A 13,713-nucleotide genomic window follows, 5' to 3' on the forward strand; every position below is an offset into this window, starting at 1 on the left:
TAACTGGGACTCACTGACACTGTAGTTACAGGATACCCTTTTTCCTCTTGTTGTGCACAGTTACACATTTCTGAACACTTAAAGTCAGTTGCCAGTCTTTGCATCACTATGAAATCTTATGACCTGACTAAATATTTTTGCAGTTTCTTTCAGATGGTATTCCATTATAGATAACTGTATCATTGCATCATCTGCAGAAAGTCTTACATTGCTATTGTCTGCAAGATTATTAATATAAAAAATCAGTGCAAGAGTCCAAACACACTCCCTGGAGCACACCTAAAGTTATATCTACACCTATTAATGAATCTCCATCAAAGATTACTTGCTGCATCCTCTGTACTAAGAAATTCTCAATCCAGCCACAGATTTCATTTGATACCCCACATGATTGTAGTTTTGACAAATGTAGATGTGCTACTGAACTAACTTTTTAGAAATTGAGAAATACTGAATATACCTGTATGCCTTAGCCCACTGATTCCAGGGTGTCCATCTCAAAAACACGGTTGTCTTTAGCTGAATGCTCCAACTTACTAATTGGCTTCTATGACCATTTATTTCAGTTTGAAATGCTCTGACAAACTGGCTATCACAGGTCAAACAGCTAGATCAAGGCTCATGGTTATGAAAGTCCCAGTGTGCAGTAAACTTCTGGAAGAGAGTCTCACTGTCGTCATTGTCTTACAGATACTTCTTATGACTTTCTTTACATAAAATACTGAGAGAACCAGATATATTAGCCATAGTTAATGACAAAAGTAATGATAAAATAAAATGTAGATGCTACAGAGAAGCCTTTAATTGCAATAAATATGAAAACTCATTTTGTGCAGCTCCATTTCCTTCTCAACATGACTAAAACATATTACACATCATAACAGAAAATGCTGTTTCAAAAATTTGTAGTCATTACACAACATGCTTTACACATATAAAAAGCCATTTAATAAAATTATGTTCTTTCAATAACAATTATGCAGGATCCAGAACATTGTGATTATTCCATAACAACCAAATATCCCAGCCTAATTTTCTTCTGACTTTAAGAACTCTGTATAATCTGCCTCAGTCATCAGCTTCTCTAGTTCCTCTGGTTTTGTAACCTCTACTTTGAACAGCCAACCTAGAACAGACAACAGATCCTGACTGGTACCTTCAATGCAGGTAAATATAAAATATGATCAAACATCAACTATGCAATTTTCAACTGTCAATACAGATTTCTTAGAAGTACTGTATCAATAATAAACCATATTTGTTTCTATGGATACAGAGATTTCATTGCATGCACTGGAAGATTAATCCAAAGGATTTAGAAACCCATCTTTTGCTATCTGTTGTTGGACTTCCCTCTATGCTATTTCTGCAGTGAAGAAAATCACAGTCAGCAACCAAAAATTATCGTGGCAACAAACTGAGAGGTAAATTGAATAAAACCATACAATTATGTTAGAATCTGTCAAACTTCCCACTCACACAAACTCACCCAAGAACCTAAAAAGAAGAAATGGTATAAAATATACATACAAGCAAATTAACACAAATGAGGCTGATATATTAAGATAGTGAGGTGATAACTATAAAAGAGAATCACTTGGTTTCCTTAAAACCGGTCACATTAGTAGACAGCTTTACAGCTACTCCCTACATGAGCTTTACTGAAAGAAAGCCAAGAAAGTTGTAAGCACATAGGTCCTGTTAGCTAAGAAATACTTCATGCAACATATGATAGTATCCTTTACACAAGATAGCTGAGAAAATCATATCCTGTTTAAGTACCTGTGAAGAGGTTGCTCATTTTGCTTTTGCTGAATACAAATGACTGTCTCTTACAACCATCCGTTCGCCTGTCACCAGTATTCTGTTGAGAGAGAGATGGATCATACCACACAGGAAGGCAACAATGTGTGGAAGCGAGTGTCACGCAAGGTTCCTCAACCACCACATCCATTATTTAGTTGAATTTGTATGTGTACTGTTGAATAATACCACCTCCTCTGCTTTAGAGCCTTTGCAAGCAGAGAAGGGAGTCTTAAATATTGTGAACTTTTTTCTCTATCGCATGAATTTGTGCAACAGCTTGAAGGGCACGTGGGAAATCAGAGCACATCTAAAATGCTTTGGAGCCATTAAGATTAAAGCAATAAATTTCTCTATAAAGCTGAGACTGATCTTGCAGACACAATCAACACAAATTTCATAATTAACAAGATGAATTGTGAATGACACTTCTGTCAAGGATGCTCCTAAACTTTGTATAAATAACAGTCATGTCTCAAGACTTCCATTTAATGTCACTCTCTATATCTAAATCTACATCCATACTCTGCAAGCCACCTGTCTGTGTGTGGCGGAGGGTACCTTGAGTACCTCTATCGGTTCTCCCTTCTATTCCAGTCTCGTATTGTTCGTGGAAAGAAGGATTGTCGGAACGCCTCTGTGTGGGCTCTAATCTCTCTGATTTTATCCTCATGGTCTCTTCGCGAGATATACATAGGAGGGAGCAATATACTGCTTCACTCCTCGGTGAAGGTAGGTTCTCGAAACTTCAACAAAAGCCCGTACCGAGCTACTGAGCGTCTCTTCTGCAGTGTCTTCCACTGAAACCTTGTTTCTACAGTTTTCAGTAAGCACAGCTTTCCATTCTATTTCTGTCCTCTGTATTCACTCATTTAAATGACAAATATAGGCCAATATTTGTATACTTGCATTAAAAAATAATTAAAAAACTTTGTGACATGTGAATAGTGTGGCAGCATACAACCCTTGAGGATGGATGACACTGTCAACACAAGCTGTGTATATATCTACTACTTGCAGTGGTGCAATGCATTTTTTTGTATATCACACATAAGACAGCAAACAATTACTGTAAAACCTTTTACCAAGAAACCTGGTGAATCTTGTCAATTTCTTTAAGCCTAACCATTATTTTTCCATGGTCCTCTTTCAGAAAGAACAATAACATGTTTATTTAACAATTTCAAACCAAGAAAGCTTACAAGGAGAGGCCAGATCATCTCATTCCTTGATTTCAATGATCTACTAGTCTAGGACCACTCCTGTGAAATGGCTTAAGTCATTACACTAATTTACTACTGTTTCCAAAAAATCTAGGTCAAAGGCCATGACACAGAATCTGTTTATAGAGTAATGTCCTTGCTAACTGAAATGGTCGTCAGGAGGTATGCGTTCTGCATTGACATTACAGGCTACTTACTTGCACACATTCGACTTATTCTTCTTACAACTTTTTTTTTTATACATGAAGACCTAAAGTCATTATTAGTCAGTCCCAATACTTCCCACAAAGTTATCATACGCGTGGCATGCATCAAAATTAAATGTCTAGAGAAGTATCATCATAAATATACCAAGTTTGCTTTTCATTAGATACTGAGGGTGCAGTAGATTTCCCTGCTATCACCGCCTCTATGATTAATATCAGCACATTACACTGAAGGTTTACTACGATGAAGGGAATAAGTGAGTCTTTGCAAAACAAAGTGAGAGATTACAGCAATAACTGTATTACATTTATGTATTACATTTATGGAGTGCCATAAACAAGGATAACATTTTGTGAGGGGGGAAAAAAACACATGGAAAAAAAAAAAAAAAAAAAAAAAAAAAAAAAAAATCACACAGTAAATTGGTACTGAAGATTAAACTTTTGTGCTTACTCACAATGAAATTTTATTTAAAGTAACAATTTTGTGAGGCCCTTCATTCTCTTTCAAACGAGAAAAAAATAGTGTCATTCAAACCCATGTGCACGGAAACAGATGTGGATGCATGCCCTATGCAACGTGGCCACTGTTCCACATAACACAAGAATTCCTCAAGTACATGTGTAATGAAATGAAGTCACTAATTCTTCAACTTTTCAGGAACTATAAGGATGTGAACCTGATATGTATGTATAACATTCCTGTTATCTCTGTGTGTTCTAAAAACTTCCTGGTCTGGAATAGATCCTATATCACCACCTTCGACACATTTTTCACACATAGAGTACTCACCTAAACTCTTTCACAGCTGTTACTTTTGAGTGATCCCCAGTCAGTATTCCAAAGGTCACCCAAATCAGTGGGTGACAGGTTCTGGCAGAGTTAGTTTTTGATATTTCATTACATTACAGATTTTTTGTTCATGTATTTATCTTTATTACAATGAACCCCTGTGTATGACATGGTTAGGGAACACACAACACACCAAAAACAAGTTTAAAGAAGAAGAAGAATAATATCTTTATATGTGGAAAAAGGGATTTCCAAGTGTGTGTATTGCACACAGCCTCAGATAATTCATTAATAACAGATCCACACCAATACATACTTTTCAGTTTTCCGTCATGTCAGGAAAATACCCAAAAAATCACAGTCACAGATAAATTTTTTTTTACATTGATAGATTTTTATAAGAAAATGCTTGAAATAATTTTTAAAAAGTTTAAAGCCACCTGAAGATGAGAGGACTCCATACTTATGACTTTAGAATGAACTATAGTTTTGTAGTAAATAATTATTTAGTGCTTTGCAAAAACAGACATAATGTCTTATGGGATAACAGCAATCAGTGATTTTATGTTACTTTAAATCCGTCTTGATTGCATATTTTTTTTTTTTTTTTATTATTCATATGACCGGTTTCGGTTCATTCAGAACCATCTTCAGATCTGTAAAAATAATTATACTAATTTACTATTTCACGAAAGCAAATCTTTTTCATCCTATCTTATCAACATCAAATGTACCAGAACGTACCTGATATTTAAGTTACAGGAGTAGCCCGTCCAATTCAGCAACTTTCACATGCTACGTCACATAAAATTGGTTGTCAGAGTGCACGTCATTTATATTAATTATGACACTATTACCGACAGGTGGCGTCTGGTACATTTGTTACATTCCATTTGCACATACTGTATTCAGTAGATCTTTTATATATTAAAAATATTTAATTAAAATATGTAGATGTCAAAGCTAAAATCTGTTCTTGTCAGGATTAAAAAACAGTAAAATTATCATTTTTATACGATCTAACAGGCATAGGGCGATTTATATATCTATGGTGCTGGTGTGAACTTGTTTTCTTCTACGGTCTGCTTCCGTGGTTCCCGCCACTTTGGTGTTGTGCCGCGGTCCGCTCAGTCGTCTGCTGTCCATCGCCGCGGGCAAGAGGGCCGCACAGGAGGGCCCCGTCAACGACGCCAGGCGTTGCACGCGTCTTCCGGCTTCTCCACCGCGCACCATCTCTCATCCCTCGGCCTGGATCTCCATACGCAACAGTTGTCATCTTAGTAGGTCGTCATAAATGCTAAAATAGGCGTTATGATTGAATTCGCTTTGTTCGTTGAGGATTAAATCCGGATCTTTATTTTTATGGGTGTATATTTCGATCTCTTCTAAAATGTTAAGGAACCGTCCCTTGTGAGCTCTATGCAGGATGTCTAAGTTGTTTTCAATATTCGTGACTGAGTGCTTTGTCGCAGCCATATGCGCCCCAAAAGCTGTTTTGTTTTGAGAGTAGGTGTGCTCCCTGAATCTGTTTTCTAAGTTCCTACCAGTCTGCCCTATATATTGTTTACAGCAGTCATTACATTTGATTTTATATACACCTGAATCCTGAAATTTATTCCTACTATTACATATTCTATGCCGGAGCTTCAATTTTAACGTGTTATTTGTTCGGAACCCTATTTTAACGTCGGATTTACGAAAGCATCTTTCAATTTTGTCTGCAATTCTTCCATTGTAAGTGAGAGCTACATATTTTTTCTTGTTGTTCCTCTTAACTGCTACTTGCCTTCCTTCTGTTTGTTCCATTTGCCTCTTCTTTATCTTCCTATAAATATTCATCACCTGCTTACACGTATATCCGTTCGCTACGGCCACTTGTTTTAAAATACTTAACTCCTTTTCTACTTCGTGTTAGCTTAGTGGCAATCTTAGTAGCCTGTATACCATCGAAGTAAAATATGCCCATTTGTATCGCGGTGGGTGACAAGAGCGCTCGTTGATAACTAGATCTGTACATGTAGGTTTTCTGAATATGCTAAATTCATGCTTCCCATTTTTCTTTATTAGTGTTAAATCTAAGTAATCTATACGGTTGTTTTCTTCAAATTCCATGGTGAATCTAATTTTCGGGTGTTGAGAGCTCATTTTTTGTGCTAAGTTTTCGATATCATTTTTATCTCCTTTGTATAATAAAATGGAGTCGTCCACATATCTCCTGTAATATACAATTTTCTCAGCGATATTGGGATTTTCATCAAAGAATTTGTTTTCTAAGTGATTTACAAAAATGTCAGCCAGCGTCCCAGCTAAATTGTATATTACAGGAGATATGTGGACGACTCCATTTTATTATACAAAGGAGATAAAAATGATATCGAAAACTTAGCACAAAAAAATGAGCTCTCAACACCCGAAAATTAGATTCACCATGGAATTTGAAGAAAACAACCGTATAGATTACTTAGATTTAACACTAATAAAGAAAAATGGGAAGCATGAATTTAGCATATTCAGAAAACCTACGTGTACAGATCTAGTTATCAACGAGCGCTCTTGTCACCCACCGCGATACAAATGGGCATATTTTACTTCGATGGTATACAGACTACTAAGATTGCCACTAAGCCAACACGAAGTAGAAAAGGAGTTAAGTATTTTAAATCAAGTGGCCGTAGCGAACGGATATACGTGTAAGCAGGTGATGAATATTTATAGGAAGATAAAGAAGAGGCAAATGGAACAAACAGAAGGAAGGCAAGTAGCAGTTAAGAGGAACAACAAGAAAAAATATGTAGCTCTCACTTACAATGGAAGAATTGCAGACAAAATTGAAAGATGCTTTCGTAAATCCGACGTTAAAATAGGGTTCCGAACAAATAACACGTTAAAATTGAAGCTCCGGCATAGAATATGTAATAGTAGGAATAAATTTCAGGATTCAGGTGTATATAAAATCAAATGTAATGACTGCTGTAAACAATATATAGGGCAGACTGGTAGGAACTTTGAAACCAGATTCAGGGAGCACACCTACTCTCAAAACAAAACAGCTTTTGGGGCGCATATGGCTGCGACAAAGCACTCAGTCACGAATATTGAAAACAACTTAGACATCCTGCATAGAGCTCACAAGGGACGGTTCCTTAACATTTTAGAAGAGATCGAAATATACACCCATAAAAATAAAGATCCGGATTTAATCCTCAACGAACAAAGCGAATTCAATCATAACGCCTATTTTAGCATTTATGACGACCTACTAAGATGACAACTGTTGCGTATGGAGATCCAGGCCGAGGGATGAGAGATGGTGCACGGTGGAGAAGCCGGAAGACGCGTGCAACGCCTGGCGTCGTTGACGGGGCCCTCCTGTGCGGCCCTCTTGCCCGCGGCGATGGACAGCAGACGACTGAGCGGACCGCGGCACAACACCAAAGTGGCGGGAACCACGGAAGCAGACCGTAGAAGAAAACAAGTTCACACCAGCACCATAGATATATAAATCGCCCTATGCCTGTTAGATCGTATAAAAATGATAATTTTACTGTTTTTTAATCCTGACAAGAACAGATTTTAGCTTTGACATCTACATATTTTAATTAAATATTTTTAATATATAAAAGATCTACTGAATACAGTATGTGCAAATGGAATGTAACAAATGTACCAGACGCCACCTGTCGGTAATAGTGTCATAATTAATATAAATGACGTGCACTCTGCCAACCAATTTTATGTGACGTAGCATGTGAAAGTTGCTGAATTGGACGGGTTACTCCTGTAACTTAAATATCAGGTACGTTCTGGTACATTTGATGTTGATAAGATAGGATGAAAAAGATTTGCTTTCGTGAAATAGTAAATTAGTATAATTATTTTTACAGATCTGAAGATGGTTCTGAATGAACCGAAACCGGTCACATGAATAATAAAAAAAAAAAATTTGCAATCAAGACGGATTTAAAGTAACATAATTATTTAGTGACTGGTCACTGAACTTTTTCAGGAATCAAATTATTGATGTACATATTTGATAAGCTTACTCCTGATATGGCTGAATCAAAAACTTTCCAATTATTGGCTTGGTTAAACTAAGAAAAAATGCGTAATTTTTTAAGTAAAAATCATCATCCAGTAAGCTCCACGTACTTTATTATCAAAATACTTTTTAAGGGACTTGAGAACGCAGGCGACCATGAAAATGATAAACCAAAAATAAACTTTTTTATACTTACGACCTCCACGAATATCCTTTTTGTCCAGAACTGACATGGTGCAATGTATTTGGGAAACACTGCATTATTTTGAGAACAGAAAACAAAATGCATTTCTTATTTTTGATGAATGCATTGTCCCTCACTATCCAAAACAGTGTTGAGTCTGAGGGACAAAGGATCTAAAAATATGCTGACTTGAACTAATGCTCTCCCACATTGTAAGACTCGTTTGCAAAGTCTCAAGTACATTCATGATGCAGCCCCAAATCTCAAATCACCTATTCCCGAACATGACTGATCGGGTGTATATCTGGAGACATTGTGGGCTATTCCAATATGAATACCTCTGGAAGTCAGTTCAGCCAAGTTTAGATACTGTTTCTGTGTACACACTACTGCTGTGCCGAATCAAGAGATTGAATAGATGGCAGCATACGTTTTCTAAAACAGGTGTGCGCACTAGATGGAACTCTGACCAAGTCTTTCAGTCCAACTGCTGTTATCCAAACACACATCCAAGCTCATATTTCCATTTTGTGCTGTGGTAACAACGTGATTTGAAGAGTGGTGAGTAGTTTTGGGTCTTCACAGAAACAAGTCTTCCAGTCTTGACTGAACGAATACTTTTTGAAAGCCCATACCAGTAAGTCAAAGACATCTTTGCCAGCTGGAAGGTCCTGAGACCAAATGGTGTATGTGTTTCTTGATGGTAAGGTATAACACCTTGTTTTCTTGCACGTTTGCAGTGACAGAAATGAGCAACATGACAATGTTGGCAGGCAGTACTCATACTTGCTGGCAGATCAAGATTTCTGGCCACTGTTGTAGCAGACACGAATGGATTCTCCACACTACCATACGCAACAGTAAGTTTAAGGCTTGCTGTTTTTTGGTGTGTGTGACATATGGCCACAGCGAAAGCTTGGTCATATGACTAAGCACAGCCATGCTGCAATTCACAGTAGTGTATGCTGCTCTAGCTAACACAAAATAACATGGCACCTGTGTAGAAATGCATTCTCTTACTGATTTCCAGCCAAGTCCAGACAATTATTCCAAAGGTGATGCTGCCTCAGTTGCACATTGCCTGGTGACATGTGCATTTTGAGCATTCTTGTCACTGTCTCTTTACTGCATAGTATTCAACCACAATCTTCATGCAATGTAGGTGCAGGGAGCATTCTAACTAATCAAGAACAAGTGATTTAAACAACGCCACTAAATTTGTCAGAAAGGTGCGTACAATGAAATAAAAATCACAATTAAAATTGAGCTTCAGAGGGCTGAAGAAAGCACTAGCTATTCCAATTGCACAGTAATGAGAATAAACAAGGAGGGGCAGAAAACAATAGCTACTAATTCTTCCTAAGGCTTCATGACTTTGGAAAGACACATAAGAAGGCGAAAACTTTATTTTTAGGTAATACTGCCAAAAAGATTGTCTGGGAACTGAGACATAATTTCCTTATGACCCACATTCTTTATTTTACATTGTCAATATTGTAATGAGTACTGTCCACTACATTTTTTACCCTTCTTTTTGGTTTTGCAAGATTTCCTTCTGTTAATGAATGGTTGGACTTGTGTTGCTTTGCTCGATCCTTTGTTTGTGTGAGTATTTCTTTTTGAGTTCTCTAGTCAGAACTATTGACTTTGAATGTCTATATTTTTCGAATTATTGGTTGCACTGACATAACTTGCCAATACAATCATCTGCAGATTCACCAACTGTAACTTTCAAGTTAGCCAAGATGTGTGTTCATGCATAGGCATTAGCTATTGCACTGCACTTTTCTAATGCATGACAGTCATTTGTAATTGAGACCACCACCACCACCACCACCACCACCACTTCACCGATTCCTACTGTGCCGTCCATATAGGTCTGACTAATCTATTTTGGGCACACACTACATCAAAGTGCTAGCACAGAAAAAGAGCACAGTATATATTATTGTGGCATGCATGATGACACACTGTTAAGATCAATAAATTTACTGATGGTGGGGCGAAGAAAAATACTATAATGCCAGCAGAGGATGCAGGAATGTGCAATCAAATGTAAGCAAGCCCATGGCATTTGATTTACACGAGGGCGGAGATGATGACATAATGTTGGTTGGAGTAGGATTCAAGTACCTACCCCAGAGCAAAAGAAGCAAAATAAATATAAATATTTCATCATTAATGATATGGATAAATTTGTTTTTATGCAGATATTTCTGCTCTATGAAAAGTAGAGGAAAAGGCCAATTTTTGTAAAAACTTCACAGCTTTTCCCACAGTTAACTCAAATTTCAGCCCACTCAAGCAACTCTAAGAAACACTGTTCCATGTATGAGGTTCAGTTTTAAAAGGCACCAGCATAAATGGGTCGTCATGTTTGAAAGACTTTAGTGCCATTAAGCGTTCCAGTGTTGTGCTTGAGGACAACGATAGGAGTTTTGTTTTTTGTTCAGTTCTCCTACAACAGCAAAACTTTGGATTATCACATAGATTTTTTCCTTCAAAATATGTAGAAATAAGGATAGACAAACTTTTGGCATCAAGGAGAAGCACCAAATTGTTTATTTAACTGACAATTTTTCAAGAAAATGATTCCCCTCCTACTGCTTCAATAACCATCTAGACCTAAATAGTACAGAACTGGCCTGGAATCTTGAAAAGAATAAGATTCCTGGTCATAATATGTCAAGATTCTTCGTCTCCAAACTAGTAATAAACAAACTTAGTATATCACTCAGCCTGGTACAGATATTTTGCCATTGTGGCATTAGGATACCATAGACAGCCTTATATCATGAAAAAAGTGTGTGGTAACTACTAGAGGAGAGAGTACAGACAAACACACCTTCGAACATTGTTTACATTAGACTCACACTCCCTGAGGAGTTACTAAAAATTGCCACAGAGGTGGTATTTCACATCTCTATAGCGGGGTATTGGTAAAAGTTTTCAACTAGTAATAATCGCACCTCAGTTAGGCGGATGAGGAGACTGAATATGTATCAGCCAGCATGGATTCTAAAGTTACCTTTTATGACAAACAGCAGGTCACAAAAAGAAAGAGACAGCTGAGAAAGGTAAAGATCTCATAATGGGGGGGAAATAGTTTTACATGTGGTTCCAGTGAAGTGTCATGAGCAGCTAAGATGAGATCTAAATAGGCCCTTGATCCAGTGGGGTTCACAGACATGTAAGCATGTGACAGCAACCCACTTGCAAGAATACCAGATTGTATGTGATTACTTCCTCCTGTGCCCACACCTCAAATGTAAACATGATAGCACTGCCTACCTGGCCTGGTCTTCACATCACTTTGTCAGGTAAAAGATCTTCTTTGCCCTTCTTCTGAAATCATCTTATCCAGATTTTTTAGCTATGTCTGAGAAGCTGAACTGACAATGCAATCCATTAATACTTCAGATAAATAATGCATAGTTCAAAATTAACTTCTTTCCAATATTCATTCCTGATCTTTATCCATTATTCATTCCTGATCTTTATACAGCTGTCACTGCACTGCCAAAAATTAGTGTTCAAAGAACAAATTTATTGACAATCTGAGCAAGAAGAACAGCTGATGTCAGCTGTGAATCCAGATAGATGATGTTATACATACTGTACTCACAATTAGTATTAAGCAACAAAGGGGAGGGATATGGGAGGAATATAATCAGAAACATCTTTCTCTTACCAGAGATGATTTGTTACTTTGTGATCAGAGCACAATACCTTTTCTGCTAACTGTCACTATTTGCTTTTGTTTACATTTCAAACAAAGCATTTTAGGAAATGATTCCATTTTCAAGTGAGTTTCTCTCTGTACTATGCAATTTTGTTATTACGTTTTTGATGTGTGATGTTCTGATTTAATCTGATGACTTTACTGCAGTATATAAAAAACATTTTTAGCTGATTATTGATCTGTATACATGACTAGTTCCAAAATTTGGAAGAACTTGTACTTACAGTTTTTATATGGTCTATTTGTGCCGAGTTTCACATGTTAAAACATCACACAGAATTTTCTGTGCATAGTATATATTAAGAAGAGCAAACTTACATAAACAAAAAGTTACAATGATTTTTTTCAGTGCAATCAACAGAGATAATGTTATAGATTTTATACAAAGTATGATATGCTTTTGTACAGAAGGTATTTATCACAATTTACTTATATCTGTTTACCATGGTGCTTATTTCTGTGCGTTGCTATTTTTATTTAAGTATATTGTTGAAGCATCTGAAGAAATTCCCTGATTCACTTTCAAGTTTTTGTTTAATGTTTTATCTTCATATTTTCTATTACGTAAACATTCAGGGGATAGGCAAAATAATGTGAACAATGGTAGTAATGGGATAGTTGTGTTTGACAGTCAACAACGCAGGTAAAGCACGTGTCACACTGGACTGTGCGCAATCAGTACAGACTGGGCATGAGTGCAGGTTGTTTATGAGTAGTGCACACTTTATATTTGCATTCAGAGGCCAAGGTCAACGTGCAATGAAAGACCTAACAGAGTTCCAAAGAGGGCAGATTGTGGGGGCTCAATTAGCTGGAGCATCAGTAACCAAAGCAGCCAACTTATTGAATGTTTCAAGGAAAATGTTTCAACAGTCGTGACAGCCTAAACAAAACATGGAAAGACGTCATTGTGTAAACGTAATAGTGGGTGCAAATCAGAACTAAATAACAGAGATTGTCATATACTAACATGAATTGTGTCAAAACAATGCAAAACTAGTACGACAAAAGTGACTGCAGAGCTCGATAGCCAGCTTTGATACCCCATATCTATCGACACTAGCCACTGAGAACTCCATAAAGCAAATATTCATGGACAAGCTGCTATACTGAAACCATTAGTGATGACAACCAACTCAAAGAAGCGTAAAACATGATGTCAGTAGCAGAAATCCTAGACGACCAGTGGAAAAAAAGTCATATGGTCTGATGAGTTAACATTTTCGTTATTTCCAACATTGGGTTGGGTTTACGTCTGGAGGACACCGAAAGAGCCTACACTCTTGATTGCTTGATGGTAACAGTTAAGCATGGAGGTGGAAGTGTGATGGTAAGGCCATATCATGGTTTCTGCTGGTCCCATCAATACTCTCAAAGGCCGCATTACAGCCAACAATTCTGTGAACATTTTAGGTGATTAGGTGCACCTCATTATTCAAAATGATGTTTCCCAACAATGATGCCTTATTTCAGGACAATAATACACCCATTCACACAGTCAGGACAGTTAAATTGTGGTATGCAACTGAACTACAGGGTCTTCCCTGGCCAGCACAGTCCCTGGATATGAACATTATCGAACCTTTGCGGGTGGTATTGGAGCGCAGATTCCAGAGCAGATTTCTGCCTCCCTCATCACTACAGGAGTTAGAAGAGGTTCTGATCGAAGAACGGCATATCATTCCACTGGAGACTATACAATCATTATATGCCAGCATTCCAA

At 37.2% G+C, this 13,713-nt stretch overlaps 1 protein-coding gene across 1 annotated transcript in view; it reads right to left on the reverse strand.

Moving 5' to 3' along the window:
- Positions 1–780: 780 nt before the first annotated feature.
- The window catches only part of LOC126481159 (glycine cleavage system H protein, mitochondrial), an 83,988-nt gene continuing 71,055 nt past the window's right edge, over positions 781–13,713 (reverse strand). The window contains exon 5 of the mRNA XM_050104728.1: positions 781–1,126. Coding sequence (XP_049960685.1) covers positions 1,029–1,126 — 98 coding nt within the window. The 3' untranslated portion in view covers positions 781–1,028. The remainder of the gene's footprint in view (positions 1,127–13,713) is intronic.

The sequence above is a fragment of the Schistocerca serialis genome, chromosome 5 (genome assembly GCF_023864345.2).
Source record: "Schistocerca serialis cubense isolate TAMUIC-IGC-003099 chromosome 5, iqSchSeri2.2, whole genome shotgun sequence".
NCBI lineage: Eukaryota > Metazoa > Arthropoda > Insecta > Orthoptera > Acrididae > Schistocerca > Schistocerca serialis.